Source organism: Alosa pseudoharengus, unplaced genomic scaffold, assembly GCF_046254945.1.
Source record: "Alosa pseudoharengus isolate Yale_2024_CS ecotype anadromous, Long Island Sound unplaced genomic scaffold, YU_APseudo_1.1 YU_APseudo_1.1_scf_10, whole genome shotgun sequence".
In the NCBI taxonomy this organism is placed as follows: domain Eukaryota; kingdom Metazoa; phylum Chordata; class Actinopteri; order Clupeiformes; family Clupeidae; genus Alosa; species Alosa pseudoharengus.
Genome location: NW_027468565.1, coordinates 37,603,653 through 37,618,614, shown reverse-complemented (window position 1 = coordinate 37,618,614; position 14,962 = coordinate 37,603,653). Strand labels below are relative to the sequence as shown.

The 14,962-nt window shown below is 46.6% G+C and overlaps 1 protein-coding gene across 1 annotated transcript in view; it reads right to left on the bottom strand.

Annotated features, from left to right (window-relative positions):
• Positions 1-13,851, bottom strand: part of srgap1a (SLIT-ROBO Rho GTPase activating protein 1a) — a 116,615-nt gene extending 102,764 nt beyond the window's left edge. Inside the window, exon 1 of the mRNA XM_076299220.1 lies at positions 13,005-13,851. Within this exon, the coding sequence (XP_076155335.1) occupies positions 13,005-13,071 (67 nt within the window). The 5' untranslated portion in view covers positions 13,072-13,851. The remainder of the gene's footprint in view (positions 1-13,004) is intronic.
• Between the last annotated feature and the right edge of the window lie 1,111 nt (positions 13,852-14,962).

Below are 14,962 nucleotides of genomic sequence, written 5' to 3'. Positions count from 1 at the left end.
TCTCACTCTTCATCAGTGCCACCTCCCCTCCTCAAGTCTCTCACTAGCCTTCATCAGTGCCAGCTGTGTGGCTGTTGGGATTTGCAAGGCAAGTCTGTTGGCTTTTACCTAGTTAGCGTGCTCGTTTGGCACCAAAACTGCTTACTGCTGCTTTAACCTGCACGCCAGGTCATCCCATCTTTGGTATGCAGTTAAATCTCTCAGGGTGCTGGGACTTTACAGCCAACCTCAAGGCCTTTCTCGCCAAAGTAACGAGACCACCACATCACATATCCCAAACTCGTACCAACACGTACGTACACACACATGCGCGCGCACACACACACACATCTCGACATTTCTGTCTCTTCTCTCTGTCCTGAGGCTAAAACCTGAACTGGGTGTCAGGGGTGCATCCTTTTTCATCATGGGCCTGTTGTATTTGGCCAGGTGTGTGTGTGTGTGTGTGTGTGTGTGTGTGTGTGTGTCAAGGTCAGGAAATGAGGCAAATAACAAATTCATGTTGAATTCAGTATTTGTGAAGAGGAAGAAAGCTGATTTGTGAGTGATCTCTACGTAAGAACTCTGAACATGTGACTATAAAGAAGTGAAGTGGGTAGTAAAAATGTTTGGACATTTAACGGAGGTATGACGGTCATCCAGCCCAAATATGATCTCTGTATTCACATAGCTGACCAGCCACTTCTTCTGCTGAGTTTTCTGGCCAACCGACCGACCGACCAACCAACCGACAGGCAGGCCACAACACACTTCTCACGGGCGGATCACACACTCTTCACACCAAAGAGGGTCTGGCAGATGGCGGGTAACACACACACACACACACACACACACACACACACACACACACACACACACACACACACACACACACACACACACACAGACACTAAGTTAAGACCAATGATGCATAGTCCAAACCCCAGCCACTTCCACCAGTAAGCCAGCCCACCATGCCGTCACTGGACATGCATGGGGGGCGCCTCATTGAAACAGCACGGCTATTCTGCTGAACAGTGCGGTCACGACATAGCTTTGTGTAGTGTGTGTATGTGTGTGTGTGTGTGTGCGTGCATGTGTGTGTGTGTGCGTGGCTTGTGTGTGTGTGTGTGTGTATGGCGTGTGTGTGAGTGTGTGTGAGTATGCGTGTGTATGAGCAGCATGTGTGTGTGTGTGTGTGTGTGTGTGTAGGACAGAGCCATGCCTTGGCTTCAAGTGATAATCAATCAAGCTTTAAACAGACAAAAGAGAAAAGATTTTCCCCTGGCACTTGACTGACCACATCTTTAAAAAAATAAAAAAGTCAATCCCTTCCCCCCTCTCTTTATATCCTTTTCCATCTCCCCTTCCATTGCTTTCTCTCACCAATGTGCTCTCTCTCTCTCACTTTACCATTTGCTCCCCCTCTCAACATCTAAACAGGCGGTCTCTGAGAAGGCTTGGCTACTGGCTATTGATTAAAGTCATCACTTGAGGTCACCAGGTCAAGGTAGGAGGGGGGTGGGGGTGTCAGTGGTAGTAAATGAATCTCCGTTCTCTGCCACAGGGGTCCCATACACACACACACACACAGACATGAGTTATTATGCAGATACACAGTCGGATTACATAATAATAAAAATAAAATCAAACTGGTATGATAATATGTCATATTCAAACTCACAGGCACTCACGTACACATTGGCTTGTCTACATCAGCATCCAAGCTATGGTTGGTAACATTTTGATATGGCAATACATCATATAACTTCTTTTTGCAATATTCTATCAATACTGTACTGCCACCAAATAATTATATATTTTATAACATATTATAACATATTGTAAGGTTCATATTCTAAATTGACTCATCCACCAATTTACCTTACCAGAGTCACTTCTTCATGCAAACACATACAAATTCAAACGCATCTGGAAACACTGAAATATGCACTTTAATTTATTTATATCCCGTGCCTTTATTTATGTTCATTTTAGAAAATATGTTTTATGTTTAAGAGGGACTAAGCTAAAACGTTATGCCCTTTGTACACTGTTTCAAATCCCTCAGTGAATAAATACAGACGCAGTGAATAAATACAGAATTCCAGTTTTTTGCCTTTTCTTCTTCAGAATCACTGAATTGTGATATTATCATTATCATGTATAAAGTTAGCCTGGCGAGCCAGACCCACATTAAAATGTAGGGTCTGGGCACTCACCGTTCGCAGTGCTCAGTCCGAGGGGAGGGATAATCAGTTGTCTTTCAAATTCCCTCTGCACGCAATAGGACAGCGGCAGCGCTATGAGTCCCATGCGTTTCCAACCAGCGGAGCTAGTTGGCTAGTTCAAACGTTTGCCAACTTAATAAAAGCTTAACTCGTGTCACACTGTTCGCCAGCAGCAACATCCATCTGATTTGTTTTCAAGTAGCAGGGAATTCAAGCCAAACCGTTGCAACTCTGCCATCAATCATTATGTTAAGCCCACCTAACGACTCTATACACGATTTCATTGGCCTGAATAAGTTTCGATTTCTGAAGCTCACAAGCCAACGGAGAGTTGCTAGACTAGCCCTGGCATCAAATGTAATTTGCTGCCACTAGGGGCGCGTCTAGATTTCTAGGCTAGTATAAAGTATGATGACAGTATTGATTTGTGAGTTACTCTGCAATTTCCACCCCTAATCCAAACACCAAGTCATCTCTTCGTAAAATATCAAGACTGGATTATAGTGGAGGGTATGTGTGTGTGTGTGTGTGTGTGTGTGTGTGTGTGTGTGTGTGTGTGGTCATATGTGTTAAAGCAGATTAGAAATGAGCACATTCCCAAATCCCCACTGAAACAGCACTTGAAAATGTCAGCCAGTGAAACAGACGAATTATTTCTCTCTCTGCAGACATAAAAAGAAAAAAACTCCACTAAATTCCCCTCCCCAAGGGTATGAAGAACACGAGAGTGAGAGAGAGAGAGAGAGAGAGAGAGAAAGAGAGAGAGAGACTCTCAAACCCGCTTTTCCATCAGGTGGCCCTGAAAGCAGTCCTGGCACCGAGCGTGCTCCGGCAGAGAAACTAGAAACGGAGTGGAATGATTACGGGGGCACAATGGCGCACATTCAGCATCTCCCGGGTCCGGCCATTATGGCTGGGCTTTGTCTGTTGACTCGGGGAAATATGAGCGGGCGTTTGATGGGGGCAGACATGGCCTGACTCGCCGGCCCAGGGAGAAAGGCAGCACTGTGTCCGGCGCGGGCCAAACATCTGATTGTTTGGAATTGCATTCATTTGAAAGGGAGGCAGACACAGAAGCAGGGCTGGGCAGAGGGCCAGTAGTGGCCATCCGGCTCAGAGAGAATGACAGCAGGAAGGGAGGGAGGGAGGGAGGGAGGGAAGGAGGGAGAGAGGGAGAGAGAGAGAGAGAGAGAGAGAGAGGGAGGGAGAGAGAGAGAGGGAGGGAGGGAGAGAGAGAGAGAGAGGGAGAGAAAGAGAGGGAGAGAGAGAGAGAGAGAGGTAGGGAGGGAGAGAGGGAGAAAGAGGGAGAGAGAGAAAGAAAGAAAGAAAGAAAGAAAGAAAGAAAGAAAGAAAAGACAAAGAGAAAGAAAGACTAACCCAAATGCTCAAACAAGCAGACAATCATACAGATCCTCTGGTATTAGTGCTGCTATTGTATTAGTCAGGTGATCTTCTGACCACCTGATGCCGATTCTGCCCTCTCAAGACTACACAAACATGGAGCCGCGTTCCCCAGTGCTTGGCCTGTGTAGATGTTTGGTATGCCTGCTTCATTCAAAGACAAACACAGGACGGTACCATCTTTCCATTAACAGTTTAAAGCCAATTATGGAAGCAGTTACGTTGGACAGATTATACATTATGGATGTGTAGGCGTATGCCATACCAGTTGCAGAACACTCTGGTAACACGTGTGTGTTTTTTTCTTCATTGGCACGGAGGCAGAGGGAGCAAGTGTTTGGGCGTTTGGGGAGGGGGCCTTCCTACTATTGCATCATAGGATGTGTGTTATAAACATAATATGGGGAGGTGATGAGTATGTGGTATCCATGGTGACAGGCACAACAGCCCCCACCTGCTCACCGTTCCTGGGGAGTCGTTGTCGTCTGAAGGCGCACAGAGCTGAGATCTTAAAATGCCACACCTCGGTCTGTTGTTCTTTCTTTTCTGTTTGACTGGAACTGTGCGATGTTTACTTCACAACTAAATGTTTTCACTGTAGTGCGCTTTGAGTAGCGCTCCCCACAGTAGCAACACTCCATAAACAGAGTCTATTAGGATTACTACAAAGGTTCTCGGAAGTGAGGCCCCTTGTCGACACAGGAAATAAAATGAACGAGGCATCTTCCTATACACGACTGAAGCTTAAGGGGCCGGACTGAACAGGTTAGGACAAGGGCAAACAGACAACTGGTGTTTCTGTGAGGTTAATTACACTTTTGTATGGCTGCCAGTGCCTCCTCTTGTTTCTGCATTAGCATCTAGCATTTAGCTAAGAGCTAAACATTCCTGACAAATGGCCAAGTCAATCTTCTTCTAATGATGGCTTTCAAGTTAGCAGCGTGGTAAGCATAATTCCCAATGAGATTGTGTGGTGGGTGGCAGCCCAAAGAGGAGAGGCAAATTCCAAAATGGAGGAGGTGAGGATTACCAGAAGAGGCCCATCAGCCTAAAACAATATTTCAGAGGCGCATAGCCGACTAGGTGTCACGTTCCACCACGACGGCTTCATGGCCTTGAAAATATCTGACTCGGCCGTGCGTTAACGCTACCAGGAGTGGAACATGAGGCTGTCCACACCAACTCAGGACGGGTCATCCTGAGCATCCGGCTCCCTAAAGTGTTTATCAATCAGCCTCCTCAGAGAGCGATAAATAATTGATTGGAAGCATTTCTACAGCAATCCAACGCTGTGCATCGTACTCATGCACAGCCTCTCAGATTGCAGCTAACTAAAGCGCGGATGTGGCCCGGAGCTGGACGTGAAGTGGCCCACGGGTGTCCCATAAGCCACTGTCAGGGCCGCATCGTCCAATCACAGCAGAGCTGCGGGGGCGACACCCTTTCAGAGATATGATCGCACTGACTCCGGAAAGGCACAGAGTGCGGGGACCGACGCTCAGCAGTTTTCAGCAGATCCGAATCAGAATCAGAGATGAGAGCCCAGAAAACAAAAAGCAGGAACATTGGCCTGTAGCTGTCTGACTCTGCACAGTACCATAGAGATCTGTGAGATTGCACAGTACCATAGAGATTTGCGAGATGCAGTCTTCCCGTTGTGTAGACATTTCATTCAGAACTACGGCAATAAGTCATCATCAATAAGTCAGGTTGTGGAGCGGACAGTCAAGTTTTTGTGCTGTGCTGTATTGGAGGTGAAAGTGGGACAGGAGCACCTGGCACGGGGGACTGGACTGAGCCTTGTAAAAATAGCAGACAGAGGATGTCCAGACAGATGTCACAAGGTTCATGCAAATAGAGGAAAGGATGGAGTAGGCGAGCGAGCATGTGTGTGTTGTTGACAGTTTGTCTTTTCAGGATGTTTGCAGTCACCTTCCACACAACAAACACACACAAAGACAGGGAAAGATGCCTGTGTGGGCTTGACGCAGGAGTTGACCGCTGGTTGAGGGAGACGGGGTGTAGATAGGTCCCAAGTGAGACCAATCCCCCCCCCCCCCCCCCCGTCTCCTCCCGTATGAGCGGAGCTCCTATCTCCTCCACCCCCTAAAGATCCAACATGTCCACCTCAGTGCCACTTATCTGCTGTTGCCATGTCACCCACACAGCGTGCCAAACAGGCCTTCACCACCAGACTGTCCTTCTGTCCATCTGTTTCTTTCTTTGTGCCACATTCTCTCTCTCTTTCTCTCTCTCTTTCTCTCTCTCTCTTTCTCTCTCTCTTTCTCTCTCTCTCTCTTTCTCTGTCTCTTGGCCTGTACCACACCTCCCTCGTCTCGGCTCCTTTGACTACGTGTCTCTTCTTTCACCTCACTCTTCTGTCTTGACTTCCCGTCTCGTTCTCCTCTCTCCCGCTCTTTCTGTTCCTTTCCTTCCGGTGACCTTCAAAGCTCTTTGAATAACGCTAACAGCAGCAGCCCACGTGGTTAGCTGCACCTCCTCCTGCTGCACTCCTAAAGATGCACCACATTAGTAAGGAGCGATGCAGTTACCAGTCAGACTAATGTTGTTGTTGTTGTTGTTGTTGTTGTTGCTGTGATATGGTTATCGTTTCAGTGTGATCTGGCGCGCCACTGTTTCAGGATGCTATTCAGCCATGCCGGTGAGTTGGAGTCTGTGTGTGAAAGTGAAATAAAATGCACCTCCCCACCCCAACGAAATCCTGAGCCCACCCCGTGGTGAGCTGCTCGTCACAGCCACAGGCTTACAAGCTGCCCGAGGCCCCGGTCCTTCCCCCTGCAGCCCTCCACTCCAACAATGGCGTCTGAATTACAGGGGCATTGTGTGGCTTTTGTGTAAGGGGGCCAGGGGGGGTTGGGTCAGGGGCCTCTGGGGTGGGTGTTGCCTTTTATTGGGGCCACGGTGAAAACCACTGTGGGTGGGAAAAGGCAGATTGGTGGGGGGTAGTGGTAGTTTGGGAGCTCAGAGAGAGAGAGAGAGGAGAGAGAAGGAGGTGTTAGCAGAGTTTATTAAACAAGAGACCAAGAGTGACCACAGATGGTCCTGTCAATAACCTCACACCCCGACTGCCTGCACCACACACACACACACACACACACCCTCTCCGTGGCACCAGTAGGGAGGACACTCGGCAGGGGTTACTAAAACAGATGGTAGGTGTGTGTGTGTGTGTGTGTGTGTGTGTGTTTGTGTGTGAGTGAGAGAGAGAGAAAGAAAGACAATAATGTAGTCTATTAGGAAACACAACAGGAAGAGGAAAACTGTGTTAGTTCTTTAAAACAAATACACCCAATCCACACACACACACACACAAACACACACTTGTTTTTTAATTTTTTTTTTAAAAAGGCCAAACAAATGATGACTATTACTACATCCATCATGAATAAATAACGTCTGTCCCAGAATGGAAAATTGTCTCCTCAGTTCTCCAGTTCAAATGGCAAAATTACATTTCCCATTGAACCATCACCTGACCTCACCACTAACCCGATCCACGCGGTGTCACACACACAGCGAGAGGCCGGACTCTGACACCCCACTGACCTCCAATCTAGATTAATACACCCTCCTGCACTGACTCATGTCACATTGCCGATTCATGCACCACCCGATGCACCGTTGCCATTAGCAACAGCATCAACGTTATTGGAACCTCTGACCCGACCCAATTAGCACGTTCATGGAGCGAACACGACGAGGGGAGGCAGCGCCGTGTCTGTTAGGTGCAGGAGGCATCACTTGGCATTTGGGTGATTAAAAAAAGCCTCCAGCTGTTTCTTCCAGTAGTGACAGATGACCGTGCCTGGTCTTTTTAAATGTTCTGCCCTAGACCTCAAGAAGTTTTTGAGAAGGCTTAGGTGCAAATGCTTGAATTTAAATGTCAGAGTCAAATACGAGAAAAATCAACCTTCGAGTGTTTATGTTGTTTGTTTATTTAATCTCTAAGTGAAGATTTGCCTTGCTCATTAATTTCCTTAATTGCCTTAAGATGCAAGTATTTTAGCAACTCTGACTCTGGTAAGAGGCTCTTCTGTGTGTCCTTGAGTACATTAGCAGCTCTCTCACACACACACACACACACACAAACACACACTGAGTTCATGCATGCGGGATCATGCTGAGGGGATCACAGAACTGTACATTTAGCACCTGAACACCATTTGGCCGTCTGTCTTATTCATTGGGACGCTGGTAGTCAGTATTCACTCTGCACAGCCGCCCCCCCCCTCCTCCTCCTCCTCCTCCTCCTCCTTCCTCTCCCAGTGAAATGAGAGACACATGAAAAGAAGGAATTTCTGTCTCTTCTCTCTGTCCTGAGGCTAAAACCTGAACTGGGTGTCAGGGGTGCATCCTTTTTCATCATGGGCCTGTTGTATTTGGCTCGGCAGGTGTGTGTGTGTGTGTGTGTGTGTGTGTGTGTCAAGGTCAGGAAATGAGGCAAATAACAAATTCATGTTGAATTCAGTATTTGTGAAGAGGAAGAAAGCTGATTTGTGAGTGATCTCTACGTAAGAACTCTGAACATGTGACTATAAAGAAGTGAAGTGGGTAGTAAAAATGTTTGGACATTTAACGGAGGTATGACGGTCATCCAGCCCAAATCTGATCTCTGTATTCACATAGCTGACCAGCCACTTCTTCTGCTGAGTTTTCTGGCCAACCGACCGACCGACCAACCAACCGACAGGCCAACCGACCGACAGGCCACAACACACTTCTCACGGGCGGATCACACACTCTTCACACCAAAGAGGGTCTGGCAGATGGCGGGTAACACACACACACACACACACACACACACACACACACACACACACACGTCTGATAATGGAACACACAGCGAGATGCGTGTTCCTCTATGGATGGGAGTCGGGGTCATCGGGTCAGAATTTATGATACTCAGGGGCAGGAGGCCTGTCAGCAGCCTCTCCGGGGGGGGGGCAGGGTGCCATGACACCCCACCCCAAAATGACACAAGAGCTTGGAGTGTGTGTGTGTGTGTGTGTGTGTGTGGCACTGACCAAGTAGAAACAAGCAGAGCTACAGTATTACATCTCCTCTGGCTGGCCAGAGGGTGGCAAAATAAAACAAAAACAACAGACGCCTCGCCCTGCCACCTGGCACTCGGTGAGGTCAGAGAAAAGAAAGGGAAGAGTGACAGAAGGATAGAGAGAGAGAAAATATACAGAGAGATACAGAGAGAGAGGTTGGTGAGAAATGGAGAGGCAGATTGGGGGGTGGGGGGGGGGGGTGGATAGAGGGAGAAGTAGAGAGAGAGTGCATGGTCACGCTAACATGATCGTGCGCACCTGCCAGAGGAATCTCTCTCAGCAGACACCCTGCCGAGGCCACACAGTCTCCAGCACTCACTTCCTGAGAGAAGCACGCTGCTCGCTCAGCGTCTGAGCTGCACACACCAGGACACTTTCACTGAAGGTCAGAAAGACAGAGATAGAGAGTGGGAATGAGGGAGGGAGAGAGAGAGAGAAAGAGGGAGAGAGAGAGGGAGAGAAAGAGAGGGAGAGAGAGAGAGAGGGAAAGAGTGAGAATGAGAGAGGGAGAGAAAGAGAGGGAGAGAGAGAGAGATAGACAGAGAGAGAGAGAGAGAAAGAGAGAGAGAGAGGAGCGGCAAGGGATGAAAAGGATAGAAAACATTTTGTTGGGTCACCAGCACAGTTTCACAAAGTGAGAAAATTGGGCCATTTGGAAGTTTGGTAGCAGTTTCTCACTGAAAGTTGTTCCATACCATGGGAATAGCAAAATCCAGCACACAGTGTCAGGATAGACAGAGATAAGCTACCTTATAGTTGCATAAATATAAATGCATTGAGACACCTATGCGCAAGCACACACACACACTTTCAATTTCTGAATGGTTTTATCCAGTAAAAGTGTTAAGAGCTTATGCAAGTTCTGAATGCTTGCGTCAGCTCTACTGGAGGATCTGCTGGCAGATTTCTGTCAGATAAAGGAAGAAAGAGATAGGGAGAGAAGAGAAGAGGAAAGGACAAATATGGGTAAGAGAGAGAGAGGGCTTAAAGTACAACTTCAGTCTAAGAACCACTTAGGATATATTATTGGAGGATAACAACTTGAGTTTTACTCAAAACTACTCGCTGTTTTGGTCTTTTTTTACTCTAAGTTATTATCTTAGTTGTCATCCAAAAGTAGTTCCTGGGTTGTTCTTAGACCGGAATTGTCCTTTAAAAGACCTCCTACAAAATATAAGACCAACAGAGAGAAGAGAAATAGAGAAAACAGCAAGTTTGAGAGAGAAGGGAAGACAGAGAGAGTCAGAGAGAAAGAGGCTGAACAGAGACAGCAAGACCAGGGGAAAGTGTAGCGGGAGAGATAGCACAGAGCCCACTACAGAGAGAGAGAGAGAGAGAGAGAGTGTGAGAGAGAGAGAAACTGAGAGCTGCTGCTGCATGAGTGCCTGTCTGTGTAGAGGAATCCCAGAGATGGTGCGTGAGCGGGACTGAGTGATGGAGCAGGCACCAGGGTTTGCTGAGGAGGCCGAGGCAGGCTCACAGACGCAGGAGGGGGTGGGGGGGTGGGGGTTCGGACACTGGCCCTGGTCCAAATCACTGGCCCTGGTCCAAATCACACATCCAAGAGTACCAGTATCTTTACACTCACGGAAGACCAGAGAGCCTCGGGGGAGCACACACAAGCCATCTCCGCCAGCACAATCCTCTCCGTCGCAGCCTCTGCATCTCACTCTGCCTAACGGTCACACTAACGCAGGCTCTGCATCTCACTCTGCCTAACGGTCACACTAACGCAGGCTCTGCATCTCACTCTGCCTAACGGTCACACGTATCTCCCTACTTTAAACAATGTCTGTTCTGAATATAAATGCATTTTAATGCCATAATTACGGCTTCTACACACAGTTGCGTTCAGTCAACGCATGCCAGTGGGTGTTCCCGATGGTAGCTATGCAAATTACTTAAAGTATAACCGTAATTTGATTGGCCGGTGCCGTCTGTCGGTGCAGCAACAGCTGAACTTCTCAACGCGAGCTACGGGAGAAACGCGACGCAACGGACCCACAATTCAGTTCGGCAACGGGTGACGTGAGCCCATGTAAAGTGAATGGGATGCGTCTCCAGCACTGCAACGCACGCAACTGTGTGTAGGAGCCGTAACTGACACAGAGGTGAAACCAAATTCCAGCATTCACATTCTATGCAGGACCCAGATGACCACAGAGGACGACTGAGATGTGCTTACAGTCTGCTTTGTAGAAACATTTCCACCATCACTTGTAAAGTGAGGTGAGCAGACCCATAGATATACAGACAGACATACAGGCGAATCCGATTACAATCTCTATCATAGGCTGCCTCCATGTCTCCATGTCTCCCTCTCACCACACACACACACACACACACACACACACACACACACACACACCAAAACAAACAAACAAACATTATTTATGGCCATCATAAATCACCTACACGCATATACATACATGGCCCTGCAGCATGTAAGCTCATTAAAAAGGTTTCCAGCCTCTTGCCAGAGTATTGGGGCTAGGAGGCTGGTGACTTCGAGGTCATCAATACCTGACATCCAGATTACTCAACCTTTAATCCCATTGCCTTACACACCACCACTTAGCTGCACTAATCCCAGGTGTCTTCATGGCACCACCCGTCAGCTCGCCTCATTCAGAACCATCTGCCACAAGAGCACTCACGGGTCTGGGGCAGGCGATAACCAGTCGGCTTTCTTCTTCACCGATATAGCAGCAGATACTAACACTGTACACAGAAGCATCACTGAAACCAACCGGGGAGGGGGACTTCAGAGGGGGGGAAGATTCATTTACAAACAAACTATTATTCCCTGGCTCTCAAGAATCTTCTATCTATTTACACTTGAAAGAGGACAGCAAGACAAGGAGTAGGTCACTGGGAGTCTGGTAAAGATGATTATGCAGGATGGTATTCAATTCATTTCCTCCTTGGTGTTTAGTTACTAGTATGTGGTCACCGTGGTAGCTATCACAGTTCATAGGGAACAGTTTGAAACAGCTCCGCATGCTGACAAGCAGAAGAGAATGAATGTTCCACTGGTGGGCTGTGCGCTGACCGCTAGACACTAGACATCCTCACTCAAATATACAGCCCTGTAATACATAAAAATAATTCTCACCTGTTCAAACCATAGACTGGTCCAGAATAGACTGTCCTGCTAAGCGAAGCATGACTCAAACTTAGTGAGGGTCAAGTTATACATATACAGGAACAGGCACAGCACTTGCCAGAATTTGCTGTGGTGACCACGACTGTTGATCTCAACAACAGTGTCATCGTATTATTATTACTACCATGCCTTTTCCTCTCCCTGAACTCGGACAAGAAGTTTCCACCCGTCCCTACAATGACTGTGTGACCGTGCATCATAGTACTATTAAAGGCCTGAGTCATCGCTAGCTAGGGAGGGGGTCTGCACATTCCTGTCAAATGGAGGCCTCAGTCCAAGCATACACAAGATCAACTCTCCCTCTCTTAGCATGCACACAAGGCAGTATTTCAAACGGCCACAATCCATTGAGGACGGTGTTCCTGGACACCAAAATCAACCCTCACTAGTTATATCAGACCAGCAATGGCTGATTTTCTATGCTGACTTCAGGAATGAAAAGGTTAAAATAAGAAAGCGAATGGGGGAAGGGAGAAATAGCGCGAGAGAGAAACTGCAGAAGTCTTCTATGGAGGAATGAAAGGATCAGTGGGGAAGTTAGGAAAACCTTTAAGCGTTTACAGTGTCTTGCCATCAACAGGAACTTTGCAACATTTCATTCCGTCTTGTTGGCTGGCCACACAGGCTACCCGCTCTGATTCAGACAGACAACAGTTCTTCGACTGGATTAAGGCTTTAAATAAGGCACAGGGTCTCTGCAACACAGCGGGGCATCCAGTGACTAAGCCTTTTACTTTTTAAAGATATTTCAATAGGAGTTAGTACATGAACGCTTTAGGCATTATAGGTCCAGCGGAATGGTCATTTAAACTACGTTCAGTCAGGCTGGGGCTGTCAATTCACGAAAAATCAACTCTACAAATATATTGGGTTCCGCCATACACTGCTGAAAATATAGACACTGCGCCTCTGAGGATGTTTGAAATGTCCCCAAAGGGCACGACTGCACAGCCAAGAAAATACCAGATGGAAGATAGTTTGATTTGAGAAATGTGAGACATTTTGCATAAATATGAGGCAGAATTGCCTGATAACATGTGCTCTCTTCGTTTCTTGCTTAATCAAATGTCTTTAACGTTAGAAAAATATTCATTAGGTTTCTGGATTCTTCGTGACGTGTTAAGGTTTCAAATTTTATAAATCGTATCTTACCTTTGACTTGACTCTCGTATTCCGCGATTATTTCTTTATCTTTCTTGAACTTCGGAGTATTAGACATTTTAAAGTTCTAGTGACTGCCAAAGGAGCAGCTAGTTAACTGGAGTTCAAAACTTGCCAACAATTCGTCCTACTGTCCGCCTAGAACAAGCGTTGCATCCCACCCGTTGAAAAGTGGCTACATGAAGAAAAAAGAAGTTCGTGTTTGTCTCACTGTTTTGAGACTAAAATCAACAGCCCCGATTGCTACTGAAGTCCATTGTTTTCCAGCCACGTTAGATGAAGCCGTCTGCACTCCCCGAGCCCCCAGAAATCTGTTATCAATGAAATCACGGAGAGGAACAGCAGCCGCCTGCAAGCAACAGCAGCACACTGAACGAGCCAGCCAATGAATTTCCAAATGGCACAACGCACTGTACACTCGATCGTCAATCAGCCAACTAGTCCTTTTAGAAGTCAGAAGAGTTCTTCGTGGAAGGGAAAATGACGCATAGGCGCAACATTCATTGTGTACTATGTCGTACCACTGTAGCGACTAACGACTGTGGCGAGGCTAACATTTCCTCCCGTGCTGAAAACCGCTGCCCCGTCCCACACTTCCCGTCTTTCGCCGTTGTTGCTCAGTCGGTCTGCAGCGCAGCTGTCGGATTGTCCCTGGAAATGGGAGGGATTGGAGAGACACTCGGCGGAAACATGGAATGGATTGACAACTTCTCTCACCAGTCGTTCTGAATAGGTTTTTGAATGAAATTCTCAAAGGGGTCTCCTAGAAATAATTCCCCTCTTGCTGCCCATTCAAGGCACTTTGCGGTAGGCTTAGGTTATTGTATTTTTGTCGATGCAATTATCTAACCGTTTATTAACCCTCGACATTAAAAAGCAAATAGTTGGCAAAAGTAGTCTGGGCTATGGCTCTCTTTTTTGGTTCCAGATACTGATGACTAACTGTCAACTTTGAACAGCCAGTTTGAATAAAAAAATAAATCAGACTTATTATGTAAGTATGATATCATGTGTGTGCAAGTAGCCTAGTCTTTTTCAATCAATAGCCTATCTACTTCAGATAACTTTGGTCATCAGGTGAGCATTAACTAGCCTATATGGTGTAGTGTACCGAGTGATACATTGTGAACTTTTCACATGACTGCACTATGACCAGATTCCTGCTATGCAAAGTAGGCCTTCGGCCGCGCTACAACCACAATGGAAAAAGTGCATTGGTGACACCTAGTGGTCACGTTTGAACAGTCACAGCACTTAAGCGCATTGGTTTGGATTTCTAGGGCCCTATCATGACATTCTAAAGCATAGTCACTAGTCAAAAGCTTATTCAAATTTAGTAGAATGTACAGTCCACATTGGGAGGGGTTTCGTTATCAAACGTCGAGCGCATGGCGCAACAAGGTGTTCCTAGGGTTTTTAATCAGTCATATGGGTGTGTTTGGGGCGTAACATCATTTAAACCAATGAGAATGACATCTGTCATTCCCTTTAATGGCGCAATTGCGCATAATGCGCGATGTCAAATAAATGCATCGGTATTTTGACATTCAACAGCGCATTTGAGGCTGCTTGCTAGACTGAATAGGCATTCCACTAAACCATGTTTACTAAAACCTAGCATAGCCTTCACGCATTTGCACTCGTCTATTATTTGAACTCATTGGCAAAGTGAAACTAACTTCACCAAGATGTTAGTCAACGACAAGACAGTTATATGCAGTTACTTTCACTATACATGGATTTCTATGCAACGTCAGAATTAAATGAGTTTTTGTGCTGAAAACTTCACCAATTCGAAATCACGATGGTTATAGAGAATGTTAAATATGTTAAATATCTCTAACGGAATGCATGTCTTCGCCAAAAATTACAAAATACGATGTTATATTAATAATGCAAATGAACGGCAAACTTTGAAATATAGTCTGAATTCATTTAAATGAGATGTT